General features: G+C 35.1%; 1 protein-coding gene across 1 annotated transcript; it reads right to left on the reverse strand.

The window, feature by feature from the left end:
* Positions 1–1,653: 1,653 nt before the first annotated feature.
* mRpL17 (mitochondrial ribosomal protein L17) lies at positions 1,654–21,393 on the reverse strand. The gene is made up of 4 exons (XM_076510946.1): positions 21,030–21,393; positions 15,986–16,057; positions 6,602–6,761; positions 1,654–4,795 (listed from the first exon to the last, which is right to left on the reverse strand). The coding sequence occupies exons 1-4, from the start codon at positions 21,258–21,260 to the stop codon at positions 4,542–4,544; spliced, it is 717 nt and encodes a 238-aa protein (XP_076367061.1). The 5' UTR covers positions 21,261–21,393; the 3' UTR covers positions 1,654–4,541.
* Positions 21,394–21,528: the final 135 nt, after the last annotated feature.

Genomic DNA, 21,528 nt, shown 5'->3' on the forward strand with positions numbered 1-21,528 from the left:
TGAGTTGTTGTATAAGTAAGGCTTCTTTAATTTTGCGTTTATGTTTGTTTCTTTATTTAGTATTTGGGTGTTTACTATGATTATGTTGTGTTTATTTGATTTGCAGTGTTCGAAAACGTGTGAAGGTGACTTTTTATGTTCTTTGCATCTGGTTTCCATTTTTCTACTTGTTTCTCCAATATAGAAGTCGTGGCAGTTATCACATTGTATTTTATAAATAATGTTGGCGTGGTGTTTGTCAGTATAATTTTTACACAGTATAAACCTCAGTTTTGTGCCTGGTTTTTGAATAAATTTGGTATTAACTGGAATGTCATATTTTGTTACTGGTTATTTTTCTGCTTATGTCGGGAATATATGGTATACAACAGTATATGGTTTCGTGATTTTTTAATTCGTGGGATATATTTACTTTTGTCAGTTGGCTTTGATTTTTGTCTTGGTGTGTGCGCGTATAATATTTTCTACGGTTTGTGGAAGAAACTTATTGATGTTGATGAAGTATAGTTTTATTTTGTCTAATTCTTCGTTAATTTTATCTGGTGAGCATAGTTTTATGGCTGTGTTTATTTGGTTTCTTAGTATGTTGAGTTTTTGTTTTGTTTCATGTGCTGCGTCCCAAGGAATGTATAATCCAGTATGGGTTATTTTTAGGTGGGTTTCTGTTTTAAATTGTGTATCGGTTCTTGTAATTTTGAGGTTAAGAAATGATATTTGATTGCTTTCTTCCTGTTTAAATGTGAAGTTAATGTTGGGATGTATAGCGTTAATGTGATTGAATAAATTAAGTGTGTGTTCTGTGGATGTGAATCCCGCAATCGTGTCATCTACATATCTGTACCAGTATAGTGGTTGATGTAATGCTGTGTTTCAACTTGTGTCATAGAAATATTGGCTAGAAGTGGTGATACTGGGTTGCCCATGCTTAGGCCATTTGTTTGTATATAGTTGTGGTTGTTGAACATGAAGTTTGTCTTCATCTTGGTGAATTCTATGAGGGTTGCTGGGAATGTCTATTGATCGGTTAGGGTCTCGGATGTCGAGTTCTAAGGCTATCTTGCAGGTTTCAGTGGTTGGAACTTCCGTAAAGAGGGATATAACATCGAAACTGGCAATTAAGGCTTCATGATTAAGTTAGATTTGAAGTTAAATGAGTCTTTGATGAATGAGCTGACTGATGTTACATATTTAGAGAATGCCCATGCTATGTTTACCAAGATTGTAATTAAACGATTCATATGTGGACATTATTGGTCGTAGTGGACAATCTGGTTTATGAGGTTTGGGGATGCCGTATATTTGTGGTGTGTGCGAGTCGGCCTTGTGCAGGTAGGAATAAAGTATTTTTGAAATTGTGTTGCCTTTTTTCATTTTTAGCAGTATTTTGTTTAGTTGCGTTTCGTGTCTTTGTTGGATTTGTGTGTATTGGTTTAAATTTGTTTATGCCTGATAGAATGTTTTTCATTTTTCGGATGTATTCATTATGACTATAGTGTTTCCTTTATCTGCTTTTAGAATGTTAATGTTTTTGTCTTGTTTTAGGTTTTTAATGGAATTAATGTCTCTTTTTGTAAGGTTGTTTTTTATTTTTCCGTTTTGTGAGATTAAGTTGAAGGTTTTTATCAATTACGTAGCATAAAAAATAGAAAGAGATACGTTTGTGATTCACTTTATAAAGCATTTCATGTTTACAACAGCCGCCATCATTTGATGAAGAAAATCGATGTTACCTAGTAAGGTAAATGATTATTGGGAAGGAGGGGGAAGTCTGATAAATCTATGGGTGTTTAAAACCAAAAGTCGGAGTAAAAGATAGCACTAAAGCAAAAAACAAACAAATTGTTCTTCTTCGATAAATGAATCATTTCTTGTTCCAAGAATAAATACTACTTTCTACTGAATTATTAAGTTTAAATTTTCGACTTACTTCTGAAAAAAAGAGGTTCTAACCTACCTTCAATATTACATTTTTCAAATTGCAATTTTGACATTAATTTTACTCTATGTTTGTGACATTTCTACCAAATAAACTGTCTCGTTTCTTATGGCACAATCACTACTTAGCATTGATTTTACAGCTTAACACTGGAAACTATTTCCGATAATTGTTCTTATCTCATATAAAAATAAACTCATTTTTGGGGTATCAATACTATCAAGATTGAAAAAATTTAAAATTCATATTATACAGACTTGGAATCTAAACCATCATTAAATACTAAAACTTCATTTTGGAGAACAAATTACCATTTATAAATGTACCCTTTCTGCAATCAACAAGTGAGTTAAATAGTACCATTATCCAGTAATGTATAACAAGGGTTAAGCTTTTGGGTATTATATCCAAGTTCACCGATACCCATTAAAGAAATTCTGTGAAGAGAGTTAAGTTGAACATGGACAGTATAGTGAAATAAATACTCCAATGAGCAACTCAAGCACTGTAAGTACTCGGTTATTTAGTTCATTTGCCATACAAATGTGATATCTTGTTGAAACTTTAACAGGCTACTCGAGTGAAGCAGAGACATTTCAAATCCTGCTGTGCAATACATGACCAGAAAGAGTTATATTATACCACACTTCCAATTCAGACAAGGTATGCCATAAACAACTACAAATGTCAACAATTATTCCAAATGACATTTTCAATAAAGAGAATCCTGACTCATAGTAACTTATACAAAAGGAATAAGGCATTTTACAGCCTTTTAATATCCATTTTACAAGGAATTCATGACTATATGTTGAACAGCCAACCAAACTTCATAGAAATTACTCAATACAGATAAAATTTAATTACAACAACCTTGGGTGTCAGTTGTTATTTTGTAATATCAATTTTTGCATCTCCTGTGAACAGGAACTAAACTTGACTGTTTAAACTACAAGATAACTACGCTTAAGAATTAATCCACTAGCAATTACTAGCGAGGCATTTTTGAACTTGTACTATCAAAAAGGTTCACTTTGGGCAAATTTTGTATGATAAAAAAAAGGAAACTTCTTCCATCAAATAGATTAACTGCTTTCACAAATTTTGTTCCAATTTAAGAATATTTAAGATTAAGGTTATTTAAGAGTGGGAGTATCAATACCCAACATTTGTCAAAGAATTAGCCTGAAGTTTACTTTTGTACAAAAATATGTTACATAAATGCATCTTCATCCCATCACTCTCCACAAACTACAATTTTTGGTTTTGTAAATTATCATGTTTTATCTGCAAGATAATAAGCACCTCCAGATTCTGAAATTTTAAAATTATAGAGCATCATGTTATGGCACAGTGTCCATTTCTTCACTCATTTGTTAATAATGATCCTCTACCAAATAATTTAACAATCTATATAAAACACTGTTCTTAGTTCTTTTTTACCACAAAAATACCATTTTCTCCGATACTGATGATTTTATATACTCATTATTTACACTAATTATCAGTATGTAATTTAAATAATTAAGCATATTTAATCATTTAGCAAATGGAATTCAAAGCTTAAACCTTTGATGTTTTACTTTATGAAAAATAACAGTAGTTTTTAAGACATTCATTTTCTCTGATGTAAACCAGAAACATTAAACAATTTTAAAACAATTTACTGAAAAATGTTTAATGTTGATTTTCCTCTCCTCCCAACCATTAAATTAAACTTTCTATAAAACTTCACTCTTTTGATTTACCCAACTTTATATTAGCTATCACTTTATAGTAGATACTGTTGTTTTAGGCAAGAAAGACTGATTGAAATAATTCAAACACTTAACACAAAATTAAACCTAAGCTTGGAGGATACTTTCATTAAAACACTAAGACCTAATAGTGTTTTTCTCTCAATCTTAGCTCTGATGAATAAAACTTATGGATGTAAATTTTGTTCAATATGTACATAAAAGGTCATCTTTACTTTTGATAGGTTAAATGATTTTGAATGCAATAAACTACATGGATCTCAACTTTCAAGGTCACATTTAAGCAAACAAAATGCACAGAAGTCAACTTTTTACTAAGAAAACTAAAAGCTCCATTCTCCAAAATGTCTTTTTGTTATATTTATATCCTTCCACAGAAAGGGCTGTGATATTCTTGTCTAGCCATAAAGTTACTATGGTTAATTTGCACTTTTGAATTTTCAGAAATTTTCTAATACAATACACACGTTTTGGTAGAAGCACACCACTATATTATGTAAATTATTTTTATGAGGGGTAGTATACTTTCTGTGCTTATAAAACAAGTATTCAATATACTAGTTTTTGAAATATTGTAACTTTGAAAAATAAGAGTAAAAATTAAAATTACCATAACTATTTAAAAATAAAACATAATCACAGTTGTTTCCTACAACCAGAAACTTTACTTTCATTGTAAAGTTTTAAAATACATTTTTCATACACATACTACTTGTACAATATGAATGAAGAAGAAACCAAACTTATTAATCATTTTATACATTATCTGTTCCTACATTTTTACTGTCTACTTTAGATTCTAAAGACAACTGTTCCAGCTGTGATATAATGTTAGATTTCTCATTATTTTAGAAATTAGAGTCTACATTCTGCTTGGAAAAAGAAGCATGTGAAGTTCCATTATCTAGATTGCCAGGACTTTTCTTTTCCTGTTGGATTATGGATGAAACTGTTTGGTGAAATGATTCTTCAGGTGTTGGCTGGCCCTCCTGTTTTTCTACTTTAGCATATCTGATTTCTTTCATTGCTTCCTCAACAAGAATATTAGTTAAGCTATTTTTATTAATTTCTTTCTTTGTGGGAACTGAGGGAAATGGATTTCCTGTTTTAAACCAAAACAGACAAAAAAGAAAAATTACAAACTACAAACATCCAGAAAAATAATAATTTCTTCTTAATTATGCATGATATCTACTGATATAAAAACTTTATTTATCATAAATTCAACTTTCTTCAAAACAAAACCTAAACATGATGTTTTCACTTAATAGGCTGGAATTCTTTTACTTAAGTATCTGTGACATGTTGGCAATAAATGTACAGCACATAATCTATTTGATTTAAAATAATATATTCAAAACAAGTAAAATGTATTTACAAAAATTCTTTACACTATGGAATATCACAGTTTTATCTAAAATTCTGAATAATTATACTTTCTTGCCAAAGTTCACACAGACTGGTTCAGTTACTTCAAAATCCACCAGACAAGAGGAATTATCTTTCTCTACTCTGTTTCTTACTATAAAATACATTATAGATTCACTTACATTACCCTGCAGATTACCACAGTTATACCCAGAACATCAAATGATTGTCTCTTTTTCATCAAACTCCACGCATATGGATTTAACTATTTTAGAACACCCTTCGTGATGAAAAATTATTCTCATAATTTCTTTTAAATTGTGAAACTCACTTTAAACATTGCCCATTACAGCTAAATTAACAATTGAACAGTCTAACTTTACATTGTCTTCATAACATTTACCAACTTAATTTGCACTTGCTTGGTTGCCAACATGCATTGTCCAATTGAGGTCTAGAAGTTTCTACAAGCTACAAGACACTATGATGTAACAATAATCACTTAAGGTAACAAGCAAAATACAGAAGATTCAAGTAATGTAGCATCAATTTTCAACAACTGAACTACACACACAACTTACGTCTCTAACAAATGATTAAATTTGTTGTAACAACACTTTAAAAATAATCAACTTTTAATACTCTTGTTACAAAAATTATATAATCAGTAAATATTATATCACAATTAACTAAATAATACCTCTTACACAAAATGGTCGTTTATATCCAACAAAAAATAAACCAGACATCTTGATTTAAGTTTACTTTCTGCACTTGACATTCTACCAGACTGACAAATAAATGGGGTAAGAAAACAAAACTTTTAAGCACCAAAGTCAATAGAACTATGGTGTATTTTTTTAAACTGATATCTATGTCCAGGATATATTTCTTGGATTGTTGCTTTTTTGACAGGAAGCACTTGTAAACATATACTTTAAAACTTTATTTGTGAAAAACATTCAAGTACAATACTCAAAATTGCACATTTGTTAAGTCCATCATAAACAGTTTCAGGAATCCTACACAAAGAACGTTATCATGCAGAAGCTTTCATAACAAAACACATGAATAAGAGTGGTGCAGATAGCCCTCGTGTAGCTTTGTGTGGAATTAAAAAAACAAAAGTGAACATATCATCCTTCACAGCTGTCCACACAAACCAACTCTTGAGAAAAGTAAAAACTTAAACCTGCACTTTATCTTTCATGAAATTCTTAATTCCCAATTCAAAACTGTGTAAAGTGTGGACCATCACTACAGTACTTGTGGCAATTCCTTCCATAAGCCAATAAGCAGTTTGCATAATGCATTTACATTTAGACATACATTTGAATTAAGATATTTTAGAAAACCTGAAAATCATGAAAATCATTCATGATTTATCAAACTGCAAAATGTATGAAATAAAAAGGAATGTCAGTGAACAATTCAGAAAACATCATATTTTAATTAAATTAACACTATTTGAAAGAAAAAGTAAAATACATTGACATATGGATTAAACCTAAAATTAGCATACATACACTCTTTGGCTTACCTTTCAATTCCAGCAAAGCTTGAGGATAAACATGTGTGTTCTTTTCCGACAATGTAGCGGAGACACCCATTGGAAGCATGTGCAAGGCAGTAAAACTTTCACAACTGTTTTGATAGCGTGGCACCAAAACCTTGAACAATTTATGGATCAGCTGCTTCTCCTACAAGAAGGTCACACTAGTAATAAAATAACATCTCAACAAATGTATCAAAAAGAATCTGCAGTTAATAAGTTGATCCAAATAAACTTAATTTATTCAAAGCAACAACAGCCAATCTTTGCTGTACTTTAAAATAAACGTCACAGAAAAATACACCTTTATATTTGTATGTATATACCCATTTTATTTTTTTACCTCACTAGTGATTTCAATAGAGGAAACCTACACAGTGTAAATATAATTCATGCAAATAATGAACATCCAGTATTTATAGTAGTCATAATCATCTAGCCTAAAATTAAGTTTTAATCTCTCCAAAATAAAGTAACTCACAAATGTATTTCAAAGGAGCTGCTGTTCTCTCAAAATTAAATACAAATACTCATAATTACAAACCTAAAATTATAAATATTATTATACAGATCAAATATCTTAAAAAAAAAACTAACACACAAATGTGCTTCAAAGAAGCTTTTTTTAATATTAAGTTCAAAATTACTGTCCTTCTTAAATCATTTTATCATCTTCAAACTTAACTAACATACATTTTACCATAAACTTCATCCACCTTATGATGTTAATCTTCCTTCTACTAGTACCTTCAAAGACCAATACATCGATTAGCTAATAATTGACTTAACACATGTAACATTAGTGACCAAACTTTAGATCAAAAGTAACCTAATTTTTTTCTCAAATCCCAAACAAAAATAAGGAAAAATCAATCATATAACCCAGTGTATCCCAAACTTCCTCGGTTCACGGCCCCCTTAGTGTCTCGGCAATTTTTTCATAGCACCCCTAGGCAAAATGAACCACCTAACAGTTCCATTTATTAAGTACTTAGGTCAAAACAACTTAATACTTAATAAATATTTACGTTCTAACAACTTAGTAGCAGTTTGAAAGAATAATATGCATAAATTGAAAGTAAAAACAATATTTTTATTTCATTTTTAAATGACCACAATTACTAAAGGGATGTGTACACCTGTTGGGCACTGCACAGCTTCTCAGATTGGACATTGTCCCCCTCGTTTCCTGTTTCACACTGATTTTTGTGCATTACTTGCTTTTTTTATCACAGCAACTGCCAAAAACCCAGCCTCACAGAGATAATGACATCACAAATGGTTGATTGATTGATTTAGTGTTTTATGGCACAAAGCAGCCAGGCTATCTGAGCCAAACATCCAGTAAAAAGGTAAAAATAAATTAAATGTAGTAAAATACATAAAAGGAAATGAAGGTAAAACAAAACAGCACTGAAAAACAGAAAAAGCATAAAACCAATGTTGACACCTAGTCAACAATGTTAAGAGAGAAAGCAGAGAAAGAGAAGTTGTAAAGGACTTTCTCTAACAAAATGGTAATGATCATAACCCGCCAGGAAGACGAACAGGTAAGTACAAGAACCACCGTCAGTCACCTGAAGTTGGCCTTTCCAGTCCTGGTTCCAGGTTATGCGTCATTATGGCCAGTACCAAAAGGTAAAGTAATAATATGTTAAAAGACATGCAGCAAAATTGTCAGGATGACTAGCAGGTAGTTCAAACGGATAGTTCAAACAGCAGCGTTAGTCACCTAAGTTGAACTTTCCAGTCCTGGTGTCGAGTTATTTAATGTTCTGGCCATTTTCCAATGTCAAATTGAACTAGAGAGATTGAGACTCTGATAAGAGAACCACAATTAAAAAGGTGTAATGAATAAATATCCAACACATAAATGAGGTTAAAAAGATTAATGGCCATTAAAAAACTAAAAACTTTATCAAGGGGGACAGTGTCACCATCACCAATAACACTGTCCAATGTTACAGACAAACCCTGAGACAGAACATGTTTAAAATAGTGCCGTCGTTGAGAGTCGTAACGATGGAAAGAAAGTAACATGTGGCTTACAGTGATTTGAGTGTTACACAAACTACACACAGGTGCATCAGTTCCAGATAAAAGAAAACAATGAGTTAAAAAATTGTGACCAATGCGTAGTCTAGTTAGAACAACTTCCTCCTTCCGAACCTTACGGAAGCTAGACGGCCAAAGCCCAATATAGGGTTTTATTTGAAAAAGCTTGTTGTCACGTTGCTCATTCCAAGTGGACTGCCAGCTGACATGGAGCCAAGCCTTGAATACAGGACCGTAGTCCATGTATGGAGAAATAGGCACAGCGGTGATAGTGCCAGAGCATACAGATTTAGCTGCTGTGTCTGCAAGCGCATTCCCTCAAAGACCAACATGGCCTGGTATCCAGAAAAACTGGAGAGAAGTAGATGTTAATGAGAAATGGGCCAGTCGGTTCTGAATATCAGCGACAACAGGATGTGAGACAACGTGAGTCAGTATAAATAGTGCAGTTGGAGTACTCCTCAGCTTCAACATGATCAAGGGCAAGAGATATGGTGTACAGTTCAGCAGTGAACACAGAAGCTGTAGAGGGGATTCTGTGCACAACCATCGAACTGCAACAAACCATGGCAGAGCCCACAGAATTACCTGATTTAAAACCATCCGTATAAATTGGAATGAAATGATTGTTCGAAAGATGTTCAGTAAATAAAAGACGGTACTTTCAATTGGGAGTATTTGCCTTTTCCAGATGACTTAAAGAAAGGTCACATTTGGGGGCTGTAATAAGCTATGGTGGGATGGGCTGACCAGTGGATTCTGCAATGTTATCCAAGGACAGACCCAATTCATCCAATTGCACCTTGACTCAAAGGCCAAAAGGAGCAATGGCAGATTGTCTGTTTTCAAGAAGCAAGGCCTACTGAGGAAGGAAAACACATCCCCAAGTGGGATGCTTTGGTAAGAAGCGAAGTTTCGAAGAATACAGTAAAGACAGTTGCAAACGGCAAAAATGCAGAGAAGGTTCGTGAGATTCCACATGTAAGCTCTGAACTGGGGAGGTGCAGAAAGCCCCAGTGCAGAGTCGAAGTCCTTGATGATGAATGGTGTCCAACATCTTTAAGGCTGAGGGTCTGGCAGAGCCATAGACCATTGATCCATAGTCGAGTTTAGAACGAATAAGAGCACGATATATCTTTAACATAGAACACTGATCTGCTTCCCAACTGGTAGAGGAGAGGACACGGATGATGTTCAGTGATCTTGTGCATTTGACCCGTAGCTGCTTTAAGTGTGGTATAAAGGTCAGCTTACGGTCAAAGATAAGCCCCAAGAGCTTGGTCTCAGGGACCACTGGCAGCAAAACTTCACCGAAGTCCACTTCAGTACACGATTGAGGACTGTTTGTAGTTGCCGCTCAATATATCTCATGTTCGTCGACCTACACAAGACATGAAAGTTGTCGACATAGAGCCCGTATGCAACACTGAGAGGGAGTTGTTCTGTGATGGCATTTATCTTTATACTGAAATGTGTGACACTCAAAACACAGCCCTGAGGGACCCCAAGTTCCTGTACAAAAGAACGGAAAAGTGTTGAACCCACACAAACTTGGAATCTCCTGTCCATCAAAAAATTTTTAATAAACATGGGTAAATGGCCACACAACCCATATATATATGGAGGTCTCACAAAATGCCATACCTCCATGTTGTGTCATAAGCCTTTTCAATGTCAAAGAATATTGAAACAAGATGTTGGCATTTGAGAAAGGCTTCTCTGATTGATGTTTCAAGTCAAATTAGGTGGTCCTTGGTGGAATGCTGTCGTCAGCACCCACACTGGGACGGCGAGAGGAGGTTGTTTGATTCGAGGAACGAAACAAGATGAGCATTAACCATCCTCTCTAAGGTCTTACAGAGACAGCTCATCAATGCAATTGGACAGTAGTTTGAAGGAATCTTTCCCAGGTTTAGAGAAAGGTAATGCCAGGCATCAGGAAAAACATTCTCCTGCCAGATACGGTTAAAAACAATTAGAAGAATATCAAGAGAAGTAGGAGAGAGATAGCACAGCATGTCATAGTGTACATCATCAGGTCCAACAGATGTACTGCCAGACCGATGAAGGGCCATTTTCAGTTCCACCAGTGTAAAGGGACAATTATAGTTAAAGAGACAGTCAGTTCAAAAGGAAAGAGGTGAATGCTCTGCCCGAGTCTTGATGGCTAGGAAGGTGGAGGAACAAGCAAAAGAGTTAGATACCCAACAAAAGCTTTCACCTAGAGTATCAGCGATTCTCTGAACATCAACTACCTCTTGGCCATCAGAGAGTAAGATGGAGAGGGGAACAGAATTGTAGTGCCCACTGACCTTTCGAATCCTGTCCCATCTGACCTTGGAACTGGTGGTAGAAGATATGCTAGTTGTGAACTTAATCCAAGATTCCTTCTGGCTTTGACGTCTTACCCACCTAGCATATGCACGGGCCCGTTGGAAAGTGATGCGGTTCAAAAGCGTGGGATATCTACTGAAAGTATCCCAGGCCCATTTTTGAGCCTTCCGTGCCAAGTGGCAAGCAGGATTCTACCACGGACGAGGATATCATGGAAAACGTGTCGAGGTATTAGGAATACACTGAGCAGCTGCTTGTATAATACAGTAAGTTACCGCTGCCACACAGTCATCTATTGATGGCTGATTCACGATGGCAGGATCAAGTTCTGCGAGAGCAGTGAAAGTGGACCAGTCTGCCTGATCTAGCTTCCACCGGGGCACGCGGGTAGGGTGGCATTGACCACGGCCAGTCTCTCTCAAAAGTATAGGAAAATGACCACTGTCTAGTGGATTATTGTCAACCCTCCGTGAAAAATGGGAAAATAATGAAGTGGAGCAAACCAAGAGATCAATAGCAGTAAAGGACTGACTAGATGCGTGAAAATAAGTGGAAGAACCAGTATTGAAAAGAGAAAGATCAGAGAGCATACGCTCCCTCCTATCAATAACAGCACTTCCCCAGAGGGGATGATGTCCATTAAAGTCCCCCAGGATTAGAAATTGAGACGGCAATTGTTCAATGAGAGCATCAAGGTCTGATTGATCATATGTCTCTCCAGGGGACAGGTAGAGTGAACAAACAGTGATGGTATGACCCAAGGAAACATGGATGGCTACAGCCTCCAAGGATGTGTTGAGTGACAAAGACAGGGTGGGCACATGCTAATCAACCAATAGTGCCACCCCTCCATAGACTTGTCCATCACACAGCCTGTCATTTCTGTACAGAGAAAACTGCCGAATGGTAACTGTATCAGCAGGTTTTAGAAATGTTTCTTGTAAGGAAAGACATACAGGATGGTAGGAAGCAATCATTGTTTTGATATCATCCAGATTAGAATGTAAACCTCAACAGTTCGATTGTATCAAGGTGGCCATTTTTAATGATGGGTAGGCAAAGTGGCTGGAGAACCCTTCTGTTTACGACCACGTCTTTTTTCCTTACTGTCCTTATTCGGAGGAGGTCTATCAACCTCCATGGAACCTGCCCTGGGTCGATTGGGCAGGTCTTTGTTGTTGGAAGGGGATTCCAGTGACTAAGGACGCGAACGAATGGTTGTTTTGCATCGTGGGGTGGGAGAAAAAGATGTATCACAAAAAATGCCTGTATTTGAAACCGAAGGATGCGGATCTTGAGATTTGTTGGAATGTATGGGAGGAACAGAGATGGGTGTAGAAGTCGATTCATCAGCCTTTTTAACCATGGAGGTCAAAAGGCTTTTTATTTGTTTTGAAAACGATTCTCTTGGAGGCACAGAGAGATCTGTCTGCACTCCCACTGTAGTTGTGGAACAAAGTGCAGTAGCATATGTCCGAGATGGAGTGGTGGGCAGCAATTTCCGAGCCTCAGGATAACTAATGTTATGAGTCGTTTTCAAACGCTGCACCTCTTTTTCCTCCAACCATTTTGGACAAGAACAAAAGTAGAAAGGGTGGGAACCATTGCAGTTGACACACTGTGGGTCCGTGTGACACTCATAGGCATCATGGTCCTTGCCACCACAACGAGCACATGTCAGGGAACAACGACATGAAGTCTTTGAGTTGCCAAACCTCTGACATTGGAAACATCGAAGAGGATTTGGAATGTACGGCTATACCCTGCAAATTAGATAAACTGCCTTGATGGTGGCAGGTGCACGTGGGGATGTAAATGTCAAAACAAGGATATTAGTCGACAGTGTAACACCATCTTTGCGAGTGGAGATGCGCCTCACTGCAGAAACTCCTTGAGTGTAAAGACCAGCAAGAATCTCTGACTCGGGGATGTTCTTCAAATCCCTCTCAACAATAACTCCTCATGATGAATTCAAGGTAGCATGAGGGGTAACCTCAATAGGTACATCTCCAATTGCCTTTGAATTCAAGAGGAGTTCACTGTGTTGGGATGTGGATGTTTCAACCAATATGTCTCCAGATCAAAGCTACTTTACTGATTTTGGAGAGCCAGCAAGTCCCTCTAGTCCCCTCTAAATAAAAAAGGGGGACATTTGCCCTAAAGGTTTCTCTGAAAGAGAATGTAGGATGAGAAAATGAGGTACAACTGGGGGTACAGATGTTGAAGATTGCTGATCAGAGTCTTCAAGACATGGTCGTTTACCTATTGACTGTTTTTTCACTATTTTATTTTATTTTTTTGTTGGAGGATCCATAGGAAAAAAGGAAAATTTCGGTACCCACTGACCCCACCCACCATGGAGCCCTACGAGTAGACGCACTACAATGTCATGCAAGGACACTGCAGCAACGCCAGGGTTTCGTGAGCATTATACTCAAACACCAGCATCAGACACAATGTCCACAACACCCATTGAGAATTTCCAACACTGGTACTTGGTTGACTCTAGCCCAAGTGACCAGCTGATTGGCCCAAGGGGGGCCACCCAAAGGCCGCTTGTCTACAGGAATTCAAGGCCAAAGTGGTGTGTTAGGGTTGGACCCCTCAACCACCAGGATCCTCTCCTCCCCTTCATGGGTTGCCACGCAGATCCCAGAGGAGGTAAACTGAAAGAACAAAACCTTCCCTGGGAGGCCCCTCACCACATATAGGAATCCACACCGAGGGGACATTACAAATGGAATTAGGATTTGCTGAGCTTTAGGACTTAGCAGCAGATATTCATCTTTTACTGATATCCAAAATTCAATTAGTTCCATGCTGCCATATTTTGTCTTCAGTTTTGTCACAAGACAGCTCAATTAGATTTTTTTCATCTGCAGAAGTAAATGCAGATAGGCCTTTAGTCTTGAATGGGTCTTGGATCCATACAAACTTCACCATATCTTTTTGAAAGTAATTTTCAAACCAGTCACTAAGCTGTGTTAGATGGTCCTCAAAAGGATTTTAGTTCGTGGGTCAAATCAACTTCATTGGGTATGGCAACAAGGGGAAAGTCTTTGCCTCTTCTTTTCTTCTTCACAGTAGTAACTTGTTTCTGAAAGCTGAAACCTTCTCTGCAAGTTGCTTTGCTGCAGAGAGAAATTCAGTTTTTCAAAGAGATCGCACGTTATGCTAATTTTGACAAAAAAATCAGTATTCAAAAGGTTTTTAGCACATTCATGTTCTTGTTCTTTGAGACAACAGTTGAGTTCCTGTTGTAATTCGAACACACAGGACAGTACATTCCCAAGGGAGAGCCATCACAAGCTACAGATCCCATATCCTCATAATTTTTTTTTAGAAAACCTCACCTTCTGTGGCCAAGCTTTTATAAAGTTCACCATTTTCAACACACTTTCCAGGACTAAGTTCAGTGGAGGACTCGGGTGCTTTGACACAAGGTGCTTCCCTGTGGATTATGCAATGGGTCCACAGTGCATCAAAAGCTTTGCTTCACGAGTGCCTGCAATCCTCCATAACAGCCAGACATAGAGTAATCACCATCAGCACAGACACTAACTCGTTTAATCTTGTTTAAATTGTTTTCACACATAAAAGTATCAAGGATCTCAAACAAGTCTTGAGCTTTTGTACCTGCAGTGACACTTTTGTAAAAGAGAAGGTCTTCCACACTTTTGTCACCATCCATAAACCGTGTGTAGCAAATCAAAAGAACATCCTTGTTACTATCCGTCGCCTCATCTAGCTGTAACCCAAATTCTTTCCCTTTCATTTTGTCAATTAGGTGATCATTGAGGTTTTGGCAATGTGTTGGATTCTACAACTGATAGTATTGTTGGATAAAGGCACTTTTGAAAGCAGTCTTTCCACAGATTCACCAACCATAATGTTCACCATATCAACTTCAGCTGGTAAAATCAGTTCTTCTGCAATGTTGGGAGGCTATTTACATTTTGCAATTCTATATGCCACCTAGCAAAGCATTGCTTGGTATTGATGCTTGTTTCAAAAATGTACCTTTTTGTTCTTTCAATTATTTTAACTTCTTGGTAAAATAATTTCAGGGTTTATTAGACATGTTAGGAAGATTGGTCTATAAGTGGCATTTTAGTTTTCTTTAAAGTATGCACTCTTGAGCCAAAACTTTTAGACATTATACACACTGCAGACATTCTTCAAGATTGACATCCATGAAAGTAGAACCAAAATCTAGATAACAATCGTCATATTTCCATTTCTTCACAACTTCACCACTGGTCTGTGGTTTGCCATCCTTTTTTCTTCACTCCCACACTTCTTATTAATATTCAAAAACACTTCCATTTTTATGCACAAGGACTAAAAATCAACAAAATAATTCATTGAACTTTGCTAGACCTCACAGATACTTGATCACAACACCCTTCAGTTATTTCGATTACTGATGGACCCAGAGAGTTGATCATGTGTTATATACAAAATCTAAAAAACAAGAAAGTTCAAAAAGTTACTGGCATAGTCAAAAGTACAAGTGAACAAAAACATATCTCAAACATTCAAGAACATCATCAAAAGAAATGTAGTGCAATCTAATGTTAAAACCATGAACTACCTCAAGCTAGTAGTTCGCACAGTGTCCCTGGGGTGCTGCAGTGCACAGTTTGGGAATCACTGGTATAAACCATGAAATAACAAAATACACACACACAAATATAAACCTGTATATTATTTTTCCCATAATGAACAACTCCCATCTAATATTCTGATGTGGGAGATACATGAACATTTTTAATTATTTCATATGTTCATAAATATAACTTATTTTAAATAAAATTTCATGTCACATAGAAGATAATGTATTTCTTACTTTTCATGTCAAGTTTACTCATTATACGACACTCATAGAGTGGTAAACACAAACCAATGGAGATTTTAATATTGTACACAGTGAAGCTTTTAAAAACTCTCCCAAGATAAATTTATTTGTTTAAAGAAAGTTACCTCCAACCAAAAATCTGCCAATTCCATCGTAGGCTGATGCCGATCTCCATTTGTCAGTGCCTCCATAATCAACTAAATAAATGAAAAAAAAATAACATAAAAACAGATACTCACTGCACTACCTGGAATTCTGAGCACTATCACCAGCTTATTCAAGGACAAAAGTAAGCTGCACTATACACTAATATTATAATCTCTCCAGTACTTTTAATACTTAACTTTCAATAAAAGTTGAATTCAAGCAGATTTTTCAAACACTTTTTATTTTAATTACTTTAGAAAAACAAGCTTCACACACCCTTCTCAGCTTATTGTTGTTTGCTCCAATATTATGTCAAAATACAGAATAAAAATCAATCAGATAATGACACAATTTTAAAATTTCTAACCTATTATGAATAAAATATTAAATGCTAAATCAACAATTCCATGAGACAAAAACGTACTTTAAAAATAATACTAACTTGTTTCTCATTATCAACACTTTCATTAAATATAGTAGCATATATGTATTAAAAAAACAAACATACTTTTCAATGGTACAAACTGACTTCTAGACTAAGTAATTTTCTGTATTTTATTTAAAATAACAGGAATTGGTTTGTAAATAATGAGAACTCACAAATATTATAAATTGTGACATTTAATAAATTTGGTGTTAACTGACACACAGTGTCAGGAGTTAACTAAAGACAAAGTTCTGCAAATAGGTTATACAGAACATGACAGTGGAAAAATGTGTTAATCGTATAAGTCCTAGACTCATAGGTACACTACATTAATGCCTATCCTGATATGACCATGATGTTATGATTACAAAAACCTGTACACCAACATTCAAAAAAAAAAAAAAAAATTACAGCAAATACATTGCTGATATTAAGGTAAAGTATGCATTGACATTTAGTGTAACATTAAATTTTAATATTTAAAGTCATGTAGGGAGGATTTATATATAACTATATCAAACTGCGTTCTTATAGATTAAATACAAAAAACGAAAAAAATGATGAACTAATATTGACTTTATAAAAGATAGGACAAAAGGGCCAAGCATAACATAAAAACAAATGATAGGCTTTTATTCATTATAAGAAGAAAGCTTGGGGAAATGATCACAACAAATGTTGAATCTTCTAAATGAGGTTATAAGCTTCAGGATCAAACTTTTAATAAAAAAAGAGAATAATGAGGTAGAAAAGAAGTGTTATTTTCACCTGGGGGAAAATTAGCCACCGTTCTTGTCATATTGTATTGGTCATGTCATCCAATATAAATAAAATGATTCAGCTACTTATAAATCACTTGAAGTAAAAATGTATTCTCAAAACAGCTGGTATGAGTGTTAAAACTTTAATTAAAATACAGAACAATGTTTCAACTTTTTTAGGTCATCTTCAGGTTAGCAAAGAGGTTGCACAAAAGAAATGTCATTTCTTCTATTGACAATTTTTTGGTTCAAGTTTCTTAGTTTCATTAGGATTGCATAAGCATGTACAGTTAATCTGTGTTAATCTGAAAATGACCTAAGGTCAAAATGTTGTTCTATACTTCATTTTAATTAAATTTTTAATACTCATACTAGCCATCTCAAGAACACAATATTACTTTCTTGTAACTTCATGAATGAGAAATAGATTTTTATTCTTGGAGTTTGCCTGCAAGGTCAAACACTTTATAATGTAATAATGCTTTGGAACAAAAAGGGACCCATTGGGCCATTTAGAGTGTTTCATCCTCTAAACTAAACCTATTAAATAAATAAATCTGAAAATACCTTAACACTTTGGCTCCCACATGACCCACCAGTGGGTCATGACAGTCTCCCAGTAAGTCCCACACAACACACCAGTGGGTTGTGCTCTATTTTCTTTTTAAAGGGCCACTTATTGGCTGGACACAATGACGAAATATACACTTTTCCTAAAAAAATAACTGTGAAATGACTAGTAGGACCCTGGAAAGTATCGGCAAAATAGGCTTGGGAGCCAGTATGTTAAAGTTGACCATTATCATTTATATTCTTATAAAGATTTTTCTTAAACTAATTTAAATTTGCTGCCTCAACAACATCAGAAGGCATCCCAATCCAAAGGTCAACCATCCTGTTAGAAACATAAGACCATCTTAGCTAAAGTTGACTCTCACTGCCAAAAGTTATATTTGTGTCCCCTAGTCCTCCCATTCTCACTGTTAAGTATGCAAAAGCATGAGGCATCAAACACTACCAATTCCATTTACAATCTTAAACATTTCAATCAGATCATCTAATCTCTTCTTTATTTTGCAGAGAAAATAATTTGAGAGATTTAAGCCTCTCTGCATATGACAATCGCTCCATCCCAGGCACCATACGAGTAACCCTTCTCTCAACCCTTTTCCAACATTTCAATATCCTTCCAAAGGTAAGAAGCCCAAGACTGAACATAATATTCCAAATGTGCCATAAGCAGTGACCTGTGCAATGAAATTATTAACCTCTTTAGACTTGTATTTAATATTTCTGTAGGTACAACCTAATATCCTATTTGCCCTACCACTAGCAACAGTACATTGCTTGGATGGATTAAAACACTGGTCAGCCATTACACCAAAATCCCTTTCTTTCATGACATAGTCAAGGCTATTTCTATCCATATTTCACAATTCAAATTATGATAACCGACATGCATTATCTTACATTTATGACAATTAAAACCCATCTGCCATTTACTTGTCCAACTCAATAAATGATGTAAATCCTTTTGTAAATCAGCAGCATCCTCCTCACAGCCAGTAACAACCAATACCTTGATATCATCAGCAAATTTAAGTAATTTGCTTACCTTTCCTTCATCTATATCATTCCTGTAAATATAAAAGCGCAGAGGTCCTAAGAGTCAGCCCCAAAGTACCCCACCAGTAACATTAATCCAGTTTGACTGAACTCTATTTGTAACAACCTTCTGCTTTCTTCCATTTGGTATATCTTCTATTTGATTTGTTAACTCCCACACCTATAATTTTTTACAAGTCTTTTATATGGCACCCTTTCATATGCATTATACAAGTCCAAACTCACCAAGTCTAGGCACTTACCCAGTTCTGCATAAGCAATAATGTTTTCAGAGAATGTCAAGATTTTTCAAATAAAATTTTTCCCTTATTAAAACTATGTTTACTATTGTTAAATGACTTTGCAAAGCATCTTTTATCAGACTTTCCAAAACTTTTCCAACAGCTGATGCAAAACTAATGGGTCTATAATTATTGGGACAATTTTTATGAAGTCCCTTGAAATTGGTAATAGTATTAACTTGCTTCCAATTCTCTGGTACTTGGCCACTATTCAAGGACTGACAAAAATAATATTAAATGGCTCACATAATCAATCCTTAACCTCCTTCAAAACCCTTGAGAAAATATTATCTGGTCCAGACGACTTATCTTTCTTTAAACTTTCCAATCATTTTTTTTTTAAATCAGCTCAGAATTAATGAAGAAAAAGCAGAATTTAATAACCTATCCATTTCATAATCATCAAATATAAGCCTTCCTTTATCACCCTTCAAGAGTCCTATCCCAATTCTACTATTAATAATAAACTCTGCTAGTTTTTCAGAATAACTATACATATAATTACTGGATTATTCATATAGTCATATTTAACACAAATAATGTTTGAGTAATAATATGTTTAAAAGCTGAAGGTCACCCAACAAACAGATTCATATTTCTCCACTTTTTTATTTTTAAACCCATGATCAATCAGGCAAAGCCTTTATCTTCATGATCATGTCTGCAATAACTCTGTAGTGAATACCATAAAACTATGTATATTTTGATCATGTTAGGCAATACAACCATGAAAGAATGAGCATTTTCTAGAAAACTTCCAATTAATGAAATTTAGGTTAATTTAGGCTGTAATTTAACATTACAACTAAAGACCTTTATTTTTAACAATATCATTGCTTCACCTTTTAACACTTAGCGTCAGTATAGGTTGCTAATCACATTGGTAGAAAAATCAAATACTGTAACTGGAGTCTTTTCCAAATCTTCAACTTGTATCCTCTTACACCATTGTTTTCAAAAGACAGCACACACAGGGCTTTACCCTAACAATTCCCTGGATAATCTTATAATCCTCAATGAGAGAAAATAAAAGGATCTTAATTATCTCTATAAAGCAACCCTATAATAATCCTAGCTCTCCTCTCAAGATAGATAATTATCATTTTTGACTTGTAATAAATATTTCTGTAAATGTACCCTATTGTTCTACTAGCAACAGAGCATTTACCATAATTAAAGATAATTTTTCATGTGTTTGTCCAACTAACCAAGTGATATAAATCATTCTGGAGTACCTCAACATCCCAAATACATACAGAAATACCCATAAGTTGAATCACATCAACAAGCATTGTTCCTTGTAAAATACATAGTTTTGAATTTAAACAGATGGAAAAAGGAAAAGCAACTGAGAGAACCCAGTAAAATGACAGTCCAGTTTAAAGAACATACATTTCTTGATGACAAGAAACCCACTGGAAATGAAACTGTATTTCAGAGTGGCTGGTATGGGTATTGACACTATTACTAATAGGGAAAAAACAACGTTTCGACCTTCCTAGTTAACCTGAAGATGACCTAAAACGATCTCCTTACTAAAAAATGTGTTGGTACCCATACCAGCCATTCTGATACATACACAATGTTTGTATTTAATGTTAAAATAAAATTTATTTTGCATTTCAAATTATATCCGGTGTCATTAATTAATTTAATATCATGACTCACTGGACAACATACTGACCAGATCTCCGGTTATAAAGTATACTATTTGATAATTCAAAATTTAACTCAGTTTCACCTGAATTGGCTAAAAAAATTAAAAACTAATTTTAAAATTGGTCGAACTACAGAATAAACAGTTGAACTTGGAAGTATTGATTCAGATAGAATAGGAAATCTAAAAATAAGGTCGATATGTTGTTGATTTGTTAAAGTCTGTAGTTTTATTACTACAATACAAATGGCAAATATAGTTTTAACTCACCCTTTCTGCATAGCCTCTAGCTTCGTCAGCCCTCTGGTAATTCAGCTCAATCCGTTCGTGTTTTAACAAAGCTGTAACTGTCGCTCTCAGTTGTTTTATCCGTCCGTACGGACCTTCTGGATTTCCCATATTTCTTGGTCTATATTTCAACCGGTACTTGATTTTTGGAATCAATTTAGTAGTTCTTAGTGCTTCTAAAACAAAATAATCCCCCACATTTTTCCCAGCCATTTTAAAACAGAGCCATCTAAACAATCTTGCAAAAGTAATAAGGGGTCATCTTCAAATTTCTGATTCATTACCAATTTGTTTCTGGAAGTTATCTATGTATATGATATCTTTCTTAATTACCCCCTGCTAGTACAGCGGTATGTCTCCGGGTTTACAACGCTAAAATCAGGGGTTCGATTCCTCTCGGTGGGCTGAGCAGATAGCCCTTTGTGGCTTTGCTATACGAAAAAACAAACAATCTTTCTTAATTTTTCTGAAAACTTTTGTT

This window comes from Tachypleus tridentatus, chromosome 7 (genome assembly GCF_004210375.1).
Source record: "Tachypleus tridentatus isolate NWPU-2018 chromosome 7, ASM421037v1, whole genome shotgun sequence".
Classification (NCBI taxonomy): Eukaryota; Metazoa; Arthropoda; class Merostomata; order Xiphosura; family Limulidae; genus Tachypleus; species Tachypleus tridentatus.

Excerpts from the sequence above, each read along its gene's own strand:
- mRpL17 (XM_076510946.1), bottom strand. The coding sequence starts at position 21,260 with ATGGCTGGGAAAAATGTGGGGGATTATTTTGTTTTAGAAGCACTAAGA. Across the intron at positions 6,762-15,985 it reads TGGCAGATTTTTGGTTGGAG|GAGAAGCAGCTGATCCATAA; the intron begins GTAACTTTCTTT and ends ACCTTCTTGTAG. Across the intron at positions 4,796-6,601 it reads AGCTTTGCTGGAATTGAAAG|GAAATCCATTTCCCTCAGTT; the intron begins GTAAGCCAAAGA and ends GGTTTAAAACAG.